This window comes from Mangifera indica, chromosome 17 (assembly GCF_011075055.1).
Source record: "Mangifera indica cultivar Alphonso chromosome 17, CATAS_Mindica_2.1, whole genome shotgun sequence".
NCBI lineage: Eukaryota > Viridiplantae > Streptophyta > Magnoliopsida > Sapindales > Anacardiaceae > Mangifera > Mangifera indica.
Window position 1 is genome coordinate 13,392,136 of NC_058153.1, and position 17,356 is coordinate 13,409,491.

Sequence of the window (17,356 nt, forward strand, 5' to 3'; positions counted from 1 at the left end):
ATACTGCTAGCCAGTTTATTAATAACGAGCTCAACTCGACTCGTCGAGCTAACCGAGCCGAGCATTCCTCTGTTCGGGTTCGGCTCGCGTTCGTTTCTTGATTTTTGCTTCAGCTCGTGTTCGTATTCGTGTTCGCTTATAACACGCTTGTTTAAGCTAAGCTCGTTTCAAGCCCGAAAAAGCTCGCCTCAAATCCAGCCCTAATTTCAGTTGTGGGAGGTTTGTGGTTATGTGTTTGTTGAATATCATGTGAAGATTTGCCCACCTTGTGTTTGAGTTTTTGCCTGGCTGAGCTGCGTTTTGTTTGGTTGGTGAATTATGAAGAGACACTTGCTTTATCATAACTTACAATTATCTACTTTACATTGATGGATAAAAATAATATTAAATTATATAATAATATACATAAATTTGTATAAAATTATATATACAAAATAAATACATATAATATTATTCATATTGAATATAATTGTTTTCTATGGTGGGATATATGTTGTAACAATTAATAGTGCATGTGTTTGTAGAATTGGATTTGTTTAATGTATATGTTTTGTTTTGATGCAAAGTTAGTTGTTATTACTTATTACATTTATGTTTAATAATGCATATATTTTGTTAATTGTGAAAACTGAAAAGTATACACAATATAAAATTTACTGTGTAAAGTATATGTAATTACTAATTAGACATAATTTTTTTATGTTTTTATATAAAACTGTAATTTCGGTCCAATCAACCGGTCCAATCGGTCCGACCAAAACCAGTACTTAAAACGGTTTTTATCCCGATCCGGTTTTGAAAACCTTGATATTTTTCATCTGTGTAAATAATAATTCTAAGCTTGTATAATTATTGATTAGGGAAAAGAACTATTTCCCACCCAAATTTTAGCCTAATCTCAAAGTTAGACCCACAGGAGATGAAAAATCAAAACTCTCACCCATGGCCAAACTCCCATTCAAATTTTCAATTAGAGACAGGGGTAAATTCATTATTTTATTTATAAACTTTAAACTTCAAAATTTTTATCATTCCCTCTCCAGGTTTTAAAAACTAATACTTTAACTCATTCTCAAAGTTTGAAAAATTTAGATTTCACCTCTAGAGTTTGCTTCCTTCTCTGGCTACCACCAACGACTGACGCTTTCTACCAATCTCCTATCTCTAGTTATAAAGGACAACGAAGGATGAACCTTCGTCGCCCAGATCTGGATGAGGAAGGGTTGTCAGATTTATAAGAACAGACGAAGGATGACGCAACGAGTGACAAAAGATGATGAAACGTTCGTCCTTCATCATTTGGGTTGTGTTAAGAGATCTCTTTGTCATACCGTGCGATGAGGAGATGAAGATCTCTTCGTCACACCACTGTCGTGGCACCAAGAGAAAAAGAAGGTCGGAGACAACAAAAGAAGATGAAGTTGAAAAGTAGGGGTGAAACTATTGTTTTTGAAAAATATGGGGGTGGTTGAGTTTTGAAAATTATGAAAACTCTAGGTTTGAGGATGAAAATGTTACTTTTCAAAGTTTAAAAATTTTAAGTAAATGTGAAATATTAATTTCTAAAACCTTTGAGGGAAAGTAATTAGTTTTATAACTTTTAATATAAACAATAAAATAACTATTTTACCCTTTCCTTTAACAGAAAAAATTAACAGAAGTTTAGTCATGGGTGGGAGTTTGGGTTTTTTATCTTCCATGAGTGTGAGGTTGAGATTGGCTAAAATTTGGGTAGGAAATAGTCCTTTTCCCTATTGATAATTACCAAAAAAAAACATATTTTTTGATAGAATAACATCTCTGACACCAATATTATTATTTGTTTTCATCCCTGGAGAAGAAGAACATTTTTACACCTACAAAAACTTGTTTTGAGGCTTCAAATTAGGGAGAACGGTCGTTTCCGACCCGACGTTTGCCCCTTTACTAGCTTTCCATCCTTAAGTTTGAAAAGGACTTTTTTTTTTTTTAACCGTATCCAATTTTGTTAGTAAAAATCCTTATCTTTCATGTTGGGTATTTCCCCTCAGCTCCTAAAATTGGTTCTGACCAATAAACAAAATAATTTCAGTTTCAGGTTTCAATGCAGGATGCAGAAAGCCAACCCCCTTGAAGATGATTGAATTCCGGTAGGAAAAGGTCGTTTGAATAGTTGATTTTTTATGTGTGAGTTAAATTACATTCATACCCGTTTATAGTGAAAGTTAATGAATAGAATTGAATTCCAATGGAGAAATGTCGTTTTCAAACCGAGGATGAAAATGTCAACCAAATGCTTTGCCAGATAATTGTCATTTAGTAATATTAAAATATCATTTGATATGGTATTAACTATTAATAAGGACTCTACTAAAATTAAGATTTTCTTTTAACAAAATATTTGCTAAATTTACTTTTAAAGGATACTTTATGTGATAGAAAAAAAAGATTTCATATATAAAAAAAATATAAATTTAAGTCTTTTTTTTTTATATATATCAAAATTAAATTTTTGACTTACTTGATTCAATAACTATGGAGATGATCACTGAATTTAATATTTGTTTTGTTCAGTATGATTGTCTCAATGTGACGGTGCAGTTTAAGTAAAATTCCTCATTACCAAAAAGAAAAAATTCCTAAATTTGTCTTGCATACTAACACCCTCCACTGTGATTATGGCAGGGTATGAGTGAAGATGTGAGCATCAACAAGTTCTTTGATGAAGCCATGGTGGTGGAACTTGCTCAACAGACTGCTGATCTTCATCAGCAAATGATATGATGGATGTAAGCAAGTAGAGATGTCTGTGTTGAGAGTTTTTTCTTTCCCTTTCCTCTTTCTAAATCCATCAGACTGCTAATCTGTTCTTTTGTTTTGTTGCTTGTTGTGAAGTGTTTTCAAGATAGTAGTGTTTCGCATGACTGTTCTTGTCGGAATTCTCAAATTCTTGATTGTACATGTGTACCGATGCGGATTTTACTTTACAACGATTATTTGCTTCTTCATTCTTAGTAGTATGCCTCAGAGGACTCTTCAATTTGGAATTACACCCTTTTACCACCCCTTGGGAGCCTACGTGGTTTATTACCATCCAATACATGATAACTAGTGCAAAACCTTCAATTTATTGCAGTGTCATGTAATTTGATTGTTACTCCATTGTGCTTCTAGATTTCTGTTCTTACCTTTTTTCGATAATTTGTTCAGTCTTTTTTTGGGTAATTTGTTTGGCCTTTCGGCCCTAAGTTTCGAGACTGGTCTTATCCCAATCCAACATGCATTCATATAATTAAATATTATTTTATTATTAATTTAAAATCACATAATACATCTAATATGTCATTACACATTTTTCTCTTCTGATATTATCAGTGTGCTCTTTCCTTAGATGGCAATTGATTATATTCCCTGACTATATTTGTCTTACAATATAAATATAAAATCATTATTTACACACAAATAGGCTAAGAGGAAATAATGATTGTTTGCACTTAATCCCCTAATAGAAAAGATCGATATCAAAGTACAGGGATTTAGTTTGAAGTGGCTAGTATACATGGTTATTCGAAGAGGCACATTTTATTGGCATCATTTTCATTTACAAGTTCCAAATTATGTTGATTTGGGTAACAATGTAGACTTACCATGAATTTCAATTTAATTATTAATAATGATGTATTATTATGTAATTTGATAAAATAATACTCAATCACATAACAATACATCATTATTTATACTTAAATTAGTATTTATTGTAAGTACACATTGCATTGGTACTCATTATATTGTAAAACAGTTCATTTCTCTAAAAAACCTATAGCATTTGGACCAACATTACATCACTTCAATTGAAGAAACCTATAAATTAACCACAAAATTCAGAATTTAAGTAGAGCACTAACCTTCAGAATTAAAGATTTCATGATTCCAAAATCATATATAATGACTAAGGGCTCTATTGTTCCATCATTCAAGGAATCTATAGTGCAACATAACTTTTAAAAGTCTTCTCTTCCGTAATTAGGTCACATTTTAACTCAACAGTTTTTACACAAACCTAATTCAATTTAAGAAATACTTCACATTCCAATGAAAGCCTTCTTGCCACCACCAGAAGATCCAGCTGGAATAACTTTCAACACATTGAACCTCACTGTCTTTGACAATGGCCTAAATTTGGCAAAACACAGGAAAAAAAATATGATTGTCAGTGCAAAACTGTAAGATTGCCAGCAAAACTACATTCATGCATTAAAAATGATTAAGATAAGGGGTTTTTCTGTCAAGAATTATAACCTGCATTGGCCAATAATGACATGATCTCCTTCCTTCACACGGAAACATGGTGAGATGTGTGCAGGAATGTTTGAATGCCTCTTTTCATACCTGAACAACAAAAAGAGCATGTTACTCTTTATGAAAACAAAATCTAAAGACAGAAACAGAAAATGCTTAGACACCCAGAAGCTGGCTCACACCTTTGATATTTCTTCACAAAATGAAGGTAATTCCGTCGAAAAACAATAGTCCTTACCATCTTGGCACTGTGGCAGGTACCTGCTAAGATACGTCCTCTGATAGAAACGGTGCCAGTGAATGGGCATTTCTTGTCAATGTAAGTTCCTGTGTAAAACAAATATATAGGGCTCAAATCAGCAACACTTTTGATATAAAATAAATTTTGAGCAATTATCAAGTATATTATTTTTATGTAGGCTGTAAACCACAAGAACACAATTACATATATCAGCCATGCCAAGATGAGATTAAACAAGCATATAGTCAGAGAGCTCAAACTACAGCTGCTGAGTTAAATACCTAACCAATAAAAAAAGGTTCAACTCATTGATAACATTATACTAAAATAATTCATGCTTATGGCACTATAAAAATTATCCACTTGTAAAGCATTTGATTTCTAAAAATTATTAACCAACTCTAATTTTCTTTTTTTTTTTTTTTCTGACCAGTATCCTATCAATAGGATACAATATATCATCCACATGTTTGATGATTTTAGTTAATAGTGAAAAAATAAAGCCTCAAAAAGACTCATTCAAAACAATTCATGGCTAAGAAAATTAGTAATTTTTAACCAATTGGCACAAAATACTCATTCAATCTCCTTTTCAGTCTCGTCCATTCATAATCCTTTACCCATTAGACACTATCCCGTGAAAAATAAAAATCATGTCGCACAAGATAGTCAGCGCACTCCTAGTGATGGTAGCCAGAATTCAAAAATTTTGCAGCATAGTGCACAAAAGCTTTACAGCTATAAAGGGAAGGGCTCTTTGTATTTATGGATATTAAGTAAACCCTAGGGCTTCAATTAATTTTAGAGTTTCTGTTGAATTTTGTGCTTGTCCTTGCTTCCTTGGGGATTGTTTATCTCCCTAATTTCCCTTTTAACTTTTGTGGAGAGTTCACTAACTTTCGGATAGTTCTCCCTTAAGGCCAAAGTCTTGCCTTCTTAATAAGGACTTCCCACCATCAAACATCTCTTGTTGTCACCACACATAAAGTCGGTTCAATACATTCAATTTCTAGCACATTAGTCATGCTTACAATTCCATAATTATATGACATTGATTGACTCCACAACAACCAAATCTAATTTTCTAACTAAAAGACATCATTACATCAACTGATCCAACTACAAAAAATAAAGTTGATGACATCTAAGTTGAAAGGAGACAATGTAACTAGTTCTCTAAAAGCTTCCTACATAAATTGTTGAACAAGCACATCACACATAGGAGAAGAAATTGCATAAACCAAGTTTCATGCACACTCAAATACTCTTGTTACAAAGTAAACATGTAACCAAGCACCGAAATCTTTTACATATATATGTATGTGTATATATATATTCATACATACATATATGTGTGTGTGTGTGTGTGTAGATATATATATGTCTGTACACACACACACACACACACACACACACACACACACATATATATCATTATAGGTAATTCATAAATATCGAAAACTAAGCCTAAGATTCAAACAAATGATTTCTTATTTTATATATCCTATCAATAGTAGTAAGTTGTAATCTTAGTGGAGTTCGAAAGGAAGCAAATACCTTCGATGGCTTCTCTTGGGGTCTTGAAGCCCAAACCAATGCTCTTCCAGAATCGGTTCCCGCCCTTTCCAGGTCTTTTTCCCTTGCTTGATTTCTTCGAGCTGTTAAGAAAAAAAAACCCACACATACACACGTAAGCTAAAATACACAGAAGAGAAAAGCATTGTATATGTTCGTACAGAGCTGCATTACCATAAAAACACTTTGGGTTGCTTCAAAAATGCCTTCTCCGTCTTTAACAAAACACACACAATAACTCCTTATTTAACACTGGAACACAATTAAAAAAAAAAAACATAAAGAAAAAGGAGATCCGATGTGAACCTGCTCGGCCATGGCTTAAAGGTGCTGATGGAGACAACGCTAAACTTCGGAGTGCTTCAGCTTCACTTTTTGAAAACCCTAAGCTAAGACTAGGAGACCCGACTCGGTTTCTTAGCTTCGCTTAGAAATGGGCTCAAATAGGGCCTCCTATTGGGCTTCGATAATCTTGAGGCGAAATTGTTCATACGCTTCAGATTTGCTCCGAGATCATTTTACCCCTTAACTTTATGACAATCTCCCTCACCTCTAATGTTAAAATAACATTACATTTAAAAAAAAAAAAATTAAGAATGATTTGGAACCTCCATTGATATTTCTCACCTCTCTAGAACATAAAGGTGAATTGAATGGCTCAAATGAAACGTTATGTACACATATATTCTTTTATTTGACATTAAATATGTGTAAATTTCATAATTGAATTTACCTACAAGATTGAGGTAAACTTCTTGGGTATTTGGGAATGGTTGTGGCTGAATTCAAGCCGAACTAAACTTAATTTCCTATACAAAATTTCAAACGGGTAAATGCATTTTTATTAAAGAAATGAAAAAGAAAAAACCTAGGCATAATTGTGATAAGCTGGAATGGTGGCGTAGTTAAACGTTCAATTCAAATTTTTAGGGTTTCAAGCCATCATCGTCTTGACGACTTTCAAAATTCAAAGCAAGAGTGTGGGACCACTTGTGATGGTTTGTGAATGGCAACATTGTAGATTGGAAGAAAGCGTGGCTATGTGCAGTTAGAGGAGGTGGGATTGGCAAAGAAGAAAAATAAGACTCTTGGCGAACTACATTTGTAGTAGATCGAGGTAGGTTCAAGGAAGAGAGTGAGTTCAATTGCTGTCAGCCACTCAGTGATATACATTTTATAAATTTTTTTGATAATTGGTTATTTGGTCTCTTACTCTTTTATAGTTTAAATGAATGGATAGAATAAGATTACGATGGGAAAATGGTGTTTTTAAGTATAGAAAATGAAAAAAGGTCAAAGAAACAAAGCTTGGGTGGATAATAGTCATTAGATAATTGTCTTTTAATAACATTAAAATATCTGTTGATAAGGTATTATTAAGGATTTTTAAAGTTAAGATTATTTTCTTTTAAAGAAATATCTCCTAAATTTGTTTTGCATACAAACAACCCCACCGTGTTTCATATCTCTGTCATATTGCTTGCTCGGGGCCATGCATATTAAACTCAAAGAGACAACAAGTGAGGCCATGACAACTCAAACAAGGCAATCAATATATGAAATCCTCCAAGCCCCACTTACTAAATAAACACTCACATTTCACAATCAAACTATGCACCAAACACACCTACTTCATTCATTACATCAAATTATCACATGCTTAATTATACTAATCATCATTAAATTTTGATGTTCTATTCAATTGACTCTGATGAATAATGGGTTACAATGCCTAAAGTGAGCCACTAGAAAAAGTTCTCAATTATGTAAGATGATGATGGTGTAATTAAGAACATTAATATATGAACAAAAATCAAATCTAAGCCTAAAAACTGCAGAATTTCCTGATTTGTGTTTCCCTTTTATTAAATAAAACTTTAATTGTGAATTGGAGGTTTCTTTTTTGCTGGAGAATAGTCCATTTCTGCTATGTCTGTAATGTCCACATACTGCTCGGAACTTGGTGGTGATTTTGAGGGAAATTTTCCTTGCTTGCTCTGAGTTTCTCCATCTCTACTTGGCGACGTCGATGATTTGCCTTTTGTTGTAGGGTTAGCTTTATTCTCCTCATTCTGTACATGAAGATCAATGTATATAACTACATAAACAAATTAACAACACAAGAGAGGAGGGTTTTGAATAATCATGTTGCTTAATTTTGTTTATACCAACCTTATTTGAAGCGGTGGTAGAAGGAGAAGGAGGAGGGGCAGTTGAGGTAATAAGTTTTCTAGTCATTCCTGCAACAATAATGGAAAACCAGTACTTCAGATATATGTGTATATGATCAACAATATTTGCTTTTGCAGTTTCTTTCTTGTTTTTTTGTCCCTAAAAACTTTGATGAAAAGAATAGAACTTCTGAGATTCTACTACAACAATTATGATCAACTTCACTAATCATTTTTGTGGAGTACATGTCATGGGGTTTAAACCTCTAAAATTCAGCTACCTAGCGAGCTAGTAGTCAAAACTAAAATAAAGTTAACCCTAATGAGAGACATTGATCAGAATGAAAAAAGACGAATAAACTAATGGTGCGTAGGTCTGTGATGCCTAGGTCCGTAGTAATCTTCATGAATGCTCGGTAGCAAGTTTTTTGATGATTTTTTGGATACACTAGAAACTCTTTTTATCTTCAACATGGTACCTGATGAACTGCACTCATGCCCTTCTTTGCAGAGCATAAAATCTGAACTTTCTTTCTTCAAAGAGTCACCTTTCTCTTCCTGCATATATAATGTAAACAACCAATCTTTTAAGTTGCCATGATTAGGTAGTGAGCCCAAAACATGAAAAGGGAATAATAGAGTTTACTCACATGCATATTATGAGCTTTAAGATGCCCAAATGAGAAGAGAAGTTCTTTCTTAAGGCGAATACCTACAAAAAAAAACAAACAACATTACATTTAATTATAACCTAATCATACTTAATATAGATGAATTAGCAAGAGATTCATACATGATTAGTATGATCTCTCTATGGACAATTATAATGTTTAAGAAGGGAACATATTGGCCTACCCTGAGCCCCAGAAAGGAAAAGGGATAAAAGCAGAAGAGAGATTGCAAGTATGAGAAAAGAAGGCCTCATTTTTGGCAGAAAAACAGAAGTTAAGAACAAGAGATTTTGAAACTCCTGGCTAGATTCCTTGTGTGGTGTTAAGCTTTTCCTTGTGTCCAATACCTATGAATATCTGAGAGAGATTGTGAATCTGAATGGTTTAATATATAGAATGGAGAATTTGGGGCGTATTCAAATATATAGAAATTAGTGTAGGAGAGTCCCCACATAGTTTCAGTTGAGGCAACATGAGCTAACTTTAGATTGGGATTTTTCTCCCACTTAGCTTGTTTGGGTTATGTTTTGTCTTTGTAAAGTGCAAATAATCGTTTTTGTCAAGAGAAATGACTAATCATTTGATGAGAATGGTCGACATTAACTTTTTAAGACTAGTCTATATTCAACTTAATGCTATAAAATGTATATGGCTCAACTCATATTTAGAAATGGATTTGGTTTTTAGCAGATAGTTCCAACTCGTTAAGAGAATGAAGATTTTAAGAATCCTCTTGAGTGAAATTTGAAGTTCTTGTGCAATATTAAACACAAATGGTTCAGTGGAAATGCAAGCTACACGTCAATGAGTCATAAGATGATGGATTAGACAACTCGTATCCTGAATAGTCTCGACACTGTTGATTATTACTGGATGTATTTCTTGCACCATCATCATCATCATCCATCTGCTACAAGCTTTCTTTTAGATGATAACCTTAATGGGACATGTCTAATAACCCACATCAGCCATTCCATATTAGTGATTAATCAAATGAGATTACTATCATTTACTGCTTCTGTCTCCATTTCAATCAAAGATATGGGACTCCTTGCTCAATCTTTTCTTTGAAACCTAATAAATTTAAATAATTTATTCTATAATAAAATGATAGATCTCGATACTAGTAATAAGAAAAATGGTTAGTAATATTGAATTTGGAGGAGGAATGAAATGCTGCCTCAGCTGAACTGAAGCTGACGGAGACAACAGGGGTGGCTGCCCACGTTTCAGCAGGGAACAAGAGGAGTTAATGCGAGGGTGACAGTCACCGATTGTGTCACAAGTTGGCTCAAATGGGTTACATGTTAATTTTGTCGTAGAATTGGCAAATGGGGTAGGAAGCCACGTGGATGTCCACATCTGAGGGAGATGACATGGCAGGTAAGATGGAAACGTGGACACTGGAGCTTCAGCTTCACGTGTAATGTTGATTCTTTTTCAGGCAATATAACATCGTGTTGGCAGCTGCCATGTGGGTTGCTTTCTCATTTATTTTCAATCCAACCGACGCTTCCGTAGTAAATTTTCAAACTAGATACTCCAAGCTTATTCAAATATTTCTTCATATACAATAATGTAATATATGATTATGAGGATATGGAAACCTTGTTGTCCAACTTTGTTATAATGCGACTCTGAGATTATGCATACAAGCCCAAACATGTCATTTTGGAAACACAATTTATAATAATTTATGTTTACTCAATCGTCTTTCTCATGCATTGTTGGATTTATAAAGGAAAAACCCCTATCACTTATGAGAACATAAACCCCATTAGCAGCTTGATATATGGTTTACCAAAGATGGAAAGCTAATAACAAGATGACAATCTTTCCAAAAGTTCATGAACATAGTCAACTATATATCAAAAAAAGCCAACAAATTAAAGGGGAGATTCATAGGGTGAAAAATTCGGCCGACAAAACGACATTCATAGGGGAATTAACGGAAGAAAATATTGAAGCAGTCATGGTGCACAAATTTTCTTATGGATTCATGTTTTCTGATAATGTGTCTCGCCACAACCAAGCAGATCTAGAGAGAGCTTTACACATCTAACAATAACTTCATTATACTCTTTAATTATTAATCAATCTCTCTTAAATAGCCACTAAATGTTAAGGGAATAAAGACAAGTATCATGCATGGAAAGTCTGAGAAAACTGAAACTGCCCTCTAGCTGGTGATAAATTTTGATGTGTATTGGTTGTATACATATTTATAATATTTACTATAAGCATTTTGGGAAAACTGCTTATTTTTTGGTCGGGTCGAGCAAAACACTTGGAAGATGAGTGGCCCTAACTATAGTTATTCCAATAAATACACAACAATCGCAAATGGACAGCCTCTTCCGTCACATTTGACCAAGCACCCATTCTCAAGAAACATGTTAGATTGATATTGTTGTCGTTGCTTACCTTTATTATTCTCTGTATAGAATTTAGGCATTTTGTGTCATACTTACTAACAGTTGTTATTATCCTTTTCTACTCAGAATACCAGATACATTACTTATAAAAGATAAACTCCATACTTGCACTAACAAGAACTAGTACATATTTCATAATATGTGTATATATGTGTGTGTGTAAATAAAAGTTAGGATTCAATCTGGGATGATAAATATTTTGTCTGCCAAAAAAAATTAATGCAAAATGCATATTCATTATTTGTGTTGGTGGAAGAGACAGAATTAAATAAATGTTGGGCCTTTCATTTGGAACATATTAATAAGTGATAGCGAAACCTGCCGAAAGAAGAATTAATTACATTGGTCAAATTTGCAGCTTGAGTTAAGGAACTATATTCAATTAGTGAAATGTATAAAATTAATGCTAAATATTAATTGGTAAGTCAAGCAAGCACCCCTTTAATTCTGTCAAAATTATTCCTAGGAGATAATTTTTTACAGATGGGTTCATAGAGATCTACTCTTTTGTTTATGTAAAAAGGTTGGAGATTTTAGACTTGATATGTAAGTAAGAGGTGAGCCGTGCTATATCTTAAAGGTCCACTTTCTATCTCATTAAGATACCATCTCGTAATGCAATGATCGAATTGTTCCACTTTTTCACATGGATCCAAACACAAAAACATTATATCAAAGATATTATTAAGCGATCTTTGCAATGACTATTGCAAAAAGCCCATGGAAGCACAGTGACACAGCTACCTCACGGGCCTTACAACTTTGAAAGCTAACATGGTTACATAAATTCTAGTGTTTTGAGTTCAAAATAGGAATCCATCTTCTTTGCCAACATGAGAAACAAAATTGCATATTTGCAGAGACATTGTAATTTCTAAGGCAATGTATTCCACAAGTTTTACGATTGAAGTAAAAAAGTGAAACTAATGGGATATATGATTATCTTTTATTATATGTTGCGTCAGAAATTTGCTTATCTCCATATCCATAGTATGCCTTGCCATACCCAAGTGTTGAAATCTCACATGCATGTTTTATATGTTACATTGATATCACATGGGGGGTGTGGTGTGCCATGAATCCATTTCTCGACATGGTTAGACATCTAGGGTTTGGATGCCTCTTGCCAATTTGATGTTGAGTTTGCCGACCATGTATGTTCATTGTCTCATCTCAAACCCAATTTTCTCATGAGGGACGCACATGAAAATGACTTCACAAGCAAGCTCATCAGCTTAGCTTACCCCCACAAACAAGAAATTAATTAAACCAGCTAACAAGTCAGGTATGTAAATATGCTATAGTAATATTTTACAACTTAGATCCAATGGCATATAATTTTAACAAATTTATATGATTAAGAGTAGTCTTTCACTTACAGACACAAAATCGTGTAGCTTCTCTTTATTGAAGACATCATCAGAGAGGAGGATTATTGTTGTATACTGGAGTAAGAAATAATCACTCTACATAAAATGAAAAATCTTCTAAGTTTGATGTATAAGAAGGGTGTCACAACAATAATATAAATGTTGACGGTGGAGAAAATGTAAGCAAAATCAATATTACACAACATAATTATAATGAAAAATCTCGTATTAGAGTTGTAAAACTAAATAAATATTATTGATCAAATGAAGTACAATTTATAATATTATAAGGTAGTTTGAATATAAATATGAATTTATATTCTAGTATGAATAAAAATTTGAATCGTATAAAGATCTCTAATTCTATTAAATAAGAAAAACTAATATATACATAAAATAATAAAATAAATATTTCATTTAACAAATAAAACCTAATGATTTTGCTTCAATTTCTATTCAAATACATTATATTATAAAATACTGTAATTCGTAGATTAGAGACATAAATAATTATATCACATGGATCTTTAATTTGAAAGTGTGACGGGAATAACATTTAAACGTATCATACTAATATATGTTATCACATGTTGGTCCTCTTTATGATTTCTCTTTTAAATTCTATATTTTCAAAGTAACAAGAGAAATTTCATAAGTATCTCATCACGCTTACAATTGCACAAGCACATACATGCCCTTTCCACAGTATTCTGAAGACATTACTTAATACTAAATTTATCTTATTTCACCAAAAGTACCTGACCACCTTACAATTTTGCATAATAAACCTCTTAAGCACCCATTTAATGTAAGTATTTTGTGATAATCTTAGTAATATGTAATTTCTGTCATAGTAAATCTTAATATCGAAGACAAAATATGTTTCTCCAAGGTCTTTCATATCAAAAGCCTAAGACAAAAATTGTTTCAACGCATGAAGCAAATTATCATCATTGTTGGCCAACAGAATATCATCAACATAAAAGGCCAGAAAGATGAATCTTCTCCCACTAACCTTGATATATACACACTGATCAAATTTGTTTTCAACAAACCCATATAAAGTTATTATTTTATCAAATTTCAAATACCATTGCCAAAAAGCTTGTTTCAATCCATATATGAACTTCTTTAGCCTGCATATCATACACCTTTTTCCTTCAACTTCAAAACCTTCGTGTTGCCTCATATAAACTTTTTCATAAAGATTTCCATTAAAAAAATCTATTTTCATATCCATTAAGTGAAACTCCAAAATCAAAATGAGCCACCAAAACCATACTAATTATGAATGAATCCTTAGTGGACACAAGGAAAAAAGTCTTATTGAAATCTATACCCTCTCTCTAGGTAAAATCTTTAGCAACAAATCTGGCTTTAAATATGTCAATTCTTCTCTTAGAGTCTTAGTCTTAAAAACGCATTTATAACCAATAGGTTTAACCCCATCAGGCAACTCTACAAGATCTCATACACCATTGTCACTCATCGATTGCATTTCTTCTTTCATAGCCTTAAACCATTTATTTGACTGTGGACAATAAATGACTTCTTTAAAATTCACAAGATAAACAATTTAACCTATATCATAATCAGACTTATTAAGATTAGACATGTCAAATGGGTTGACTTGTACTATAATGGGCATGGGTCGACAAGGTCAATCCTTAGGCCTACAAGGTTAGGTCTTAGGCTTGAATATCAAGCTCACGTGGTTATACTGTCTCTATTACAATGTTTACATTACATCCATTCTTGATTAATTGATTTTATAAAAGTGAAGTTGTCATAATCATTTGAATACCTTTTTCGTTTAGACCATATTAAGTATTTTCATTATCAAAATATTTTAAAGAAAAATAATAATTAACAAAATTGTAAAAAGAAAAAATAGAAACTAAATTGCTAATAAACATTAACATAATTGTGACAATAACAAATATAGAAAAAATGCGAGACACTATCGGACAACCACTCACGTGTGACACCCCTAGGCGAATCCCACATCGACAAGCTTGTGGCGAGTAAAGTGCTATATATGAGTAAGACCCCCATTACCAGGCATGACGCGTTTTAAAGCCGTGCGGGCCAAGGGTTGCCCAAAGCGGACAATATCATGCAGGGGGGCAAGGGCCCAAAGTGTTGGTATCAGAGCCCGGCCCAAGCCTCTGAGCGGTGGTGGGGCAAACCTCAGCGAGGACGCTGAGTCCCGTAAGGGGGGGTGTATGTGACACCCCTAGGCGAATCCCACATCGACAAGCTTGTGGCGAGTAAAGTGCTATATATGAGTAAGGCCCCCATTACCAGACATGACGCGTTTTAAAGCCGTGCGGGCCAAGGGTTGCCCAAAGCGGACAATATCATGCAGGGGGGCAAGGGCCCAAAGTGTACACTTTGGGCCCTTGCCCCCCTGCATGATATTGTCCGCTTTAGGCAACCCTTGGCCCGCACGGCTTTAAAACGCGTCATGCAGTGGAAACGAGTGGGCCCTCACTCAACTGGCATGATATTGTCCCCTTATGGCCCAGTCTTTTCGGGGTTTTGTTTCGCTTCACCTCGACCTCTTGGGCCAGGTCCCTCACGAACGCGTCATGCCTGGTAATGGGGGCCTTACTCATATATAGCACTTTACTCGCCATAAGCTTGTCTATGTGGGATTCGCCTAAGGGTGTCACATACACCCCCCCTTATGGGACTCAGCGTCCTCGCTGAGGTTTGCCCCACCACCGCTCAGAGGCTTGGGCTGGGCTCTGATACCAACACTTTGGGCCCTTGTCCCCTGCATGATATTGTCCGCTTTGGGCAACCCTTGGCCCGCACGGCTTTAAAACGCGTCATGCAGTGGAAACGAGTGGGCCCTCACTCAACTGGCATGATATTGTCCCCTTACGGCCCAGTCTTTTCGGGGTTTTGTTTCGCTTCACCTCGACCTCTTGGGCCAGGTCCCTCACGAACGCGTCATGCAGTGGTAATGGGGGCTTTACTCATATATAGCACTTTACTCGCCACAAGCTTGTCGATGTGGGATTCGCCTAGGGGTGTCACATCACGTGAGTTATTTGGTTCTTCTTAGTGGTTAAGTGTATGAAAAATACTTGTCCCGACTCAAGTGTTCAATAAGTCAAGAAGACATAGTTAGAGAAATCTAGTCCATTGCAACGTCACTAATAAAATAAAGAGTTTTATTTAATTAGGTAGGACAATTAGTAATTTAAAATGATTTAACATCATTTGAAAATATAAACAAAATGTGATTTGAGAGATCAACTTGTAATTTACGATCCTCGGTTGTATTAATTTGGAAGGAAATTTATATTAGTAAATTTAAATATTTGTTTAAAAAGTTTTTTTAAAAAAGATTAATATATAAACGGGTGAGTCTTTTTTAAGGCTCAACCCAATAAATATAAGGTCAGGTCATGGGTCTTATATATTTATAGGGTTGTCTCAGCCTGAAGGCCTGTAACTATGTGGGCCTAAGGCCCAATGCGATCCCTAGGCCTAGTGAGTTGCATCGGAGCTGGCTCGACTCGATCTACTATCATCTTTAACCAAGATAGACATAATAATCATCAGAGATAGTTGGTCACCTCTATTTAGATGATCTTCTAACTGAAATTACAACTGTAAGGTCATTAACTATAGTATTGAACATAAACAACTAAACTAGTGAGAGATCTGAAATAGTATCATCAGCAGTGGCTATACGTATCAGTCAATGGCTTCGATCCAGATGAATCTTCTTCAAATTTCTTTAATGATCGAGGGCTACTATCTTCTACTGAATCTAGCTTAAGAAATATAGTTATCATTGACTCAACCACTCTAGTGCTACGGAAAGGGCAATAAAATAGTATCCTTTCGAATATTCAGGATAACCAATGAAGTATCCTCAGACAATTCTAGGATTCAATTTCTTCTCATTAGGATTATAAACTCTTACTTCAGTTGGATAACCCTAAATTCAAACATGTCTCAAACTAGGTTTTATACTTGTCCAAAGCTTAAAAGGAGTTTTAGGTATTGATTTTGAAGGAACCTTATTCAAAATACATAATGCGGTTTCAATAACTTTACCTTATAAATACTCTAGCAAATTAGATCCACACATCACACTTTTGATCATATTCTTAAGGGTGCAATTATGTCTGTTAGCTACACCATTTTGTTCAAGAGTCCTTAGTCTAATGCAATGAGAAACAATTCCAAAGTCCTGCAAATACTTGGCAAAATGACTTATTTGCTGCCCTAAATCATTTATCTATCATAATACCCTTTACCTCAAGCAAGTCTCATAATCTTGTTGACTTTTGTAATCTGTTTCTCTGATTTCATCTTAAAAATCTTGAACTTTTCAAGAAAATTAGATTTCTCTTTAATAAAAAAACATACCCATATCTAAAATAGTCATCAATAAAGGTAATGAAACACTTGTTACCATATAAGGTGGATGAATAGAGCCCACTAATATCTATATGAATAAGCTCTAGAAGCTTTTGATTTTTGGTTGGTCTATATTTCTTAGTATTTATCAATTTACCCCTCATATAATCAACACAAGTCCTTAGATCTTGAAAATCCAAAGGTGGAAGAATTTCACTTTTAATCAGTCAGT

General features: G+C 34.1%; 2 protein-coding genes across 2 annotated transcripts; both read right to left on the reverse strand.

Moving 5' to 3' along the window:
• Window positions 1–3,885: 3,885 nt before the first annotated feature.
• LOC123200387 (40S ribosomal protein S11-like) lies at window positions 3,886–6,534 on the reverse strand. Its single transcript, XM_044615555.1, has 6 exons — window positions 6,401–6,534; window positions 6,269–6,309; window positions 6,077–6,177; window positions 4,461–4,605; window positions 4,279–4,368; window positions 3,886–4,152 (listed from the first exon to the last, which is right to left on the reverse strand). The coding sequence occupies exons 1-6, from the start codon at window positions 6,410–6,412 to the stop codon at window positions 4,062–4,064; spliced, it is 480 nt and encodes a 159-aa protein (XP_044471490.1). The 5' UTR covers window positions 6,413–6,534; the 3' UTR covers window positions 3,886–4,061.
• A 1,224-nt stretch (window positions 6,535–7,758) lies between these two features.
• LOC123201038 lies at window positions 7,759–9,313 on the reverse strand. The gene is made up of 5 exons (XM_044616484.1): window positions 9,121–9,313; window positions 8,916–8,977; window positions 8,745–8,823; window positions 8,267–8,334; window positions 7,759–8,166 (listed from the first exon to the last, which is right to left on the reverse strand). Exons 1-5 carry the CDS (start codon window positions 9,188–9,190, stop codon window positions 7,972–7,974), a joined length of 474 nt encoding a protein of 157 aa, XP_044472419.1. The 5' UTR covers window positions 9,191–9,313; the 3' UTR covers window positions 7,759–7,971.
• Window positions 9,314–17,356: the final 8,043 nt, after the last annotated feature.

What these genes read in the sequence shown, in the direction of transcription:
- LOC123200387 (XM_044615555.1), bottom strand. An exon ending in CCCAAGAGAAGCCATCGAAG is followed by an intron (nt 4,606 to 6,076) that starts GTATTTGCTTCC and finishes TGTTTTACACAG; the next exon opens with GAACTTACATTGACAAGAAA. An exon ending in GTCATTATTGGCCAATGCAG is followed by an intron (nt 4,153 to 4,278) that starts GTTATAATTCTT and finishes TGCCAAATTTAG; the next exon opens with GCCATTGTCAAAGACAGTGA.
- LOC123201038 (XM_044616484.1), bottom strand. Translation starts at nt 9,190, where the DNA reads ATGAGGCCTTCTTTTCTCATACTTGCAATCTCTCTTCTGCTTTTATCC. An exon ending in TTTCCTTTCTGGGGCTCAGG is followed by an intron (nt 8,978 to 9,120) that starts GTAGGCCAATAT and finishes TTTTTTTTGTAG; the next exon opens with GTATTCGCCTTAAGAAAGAA. An exon ending in CTACCACCGCTTCAAATAAG is followed by an intron (nt 8,167 to 8,266) that starts GTTGGTATAAAC and finishes CTTCATGTACAG; the next exon opens with AATGAGGAGAATAAAGCTAA.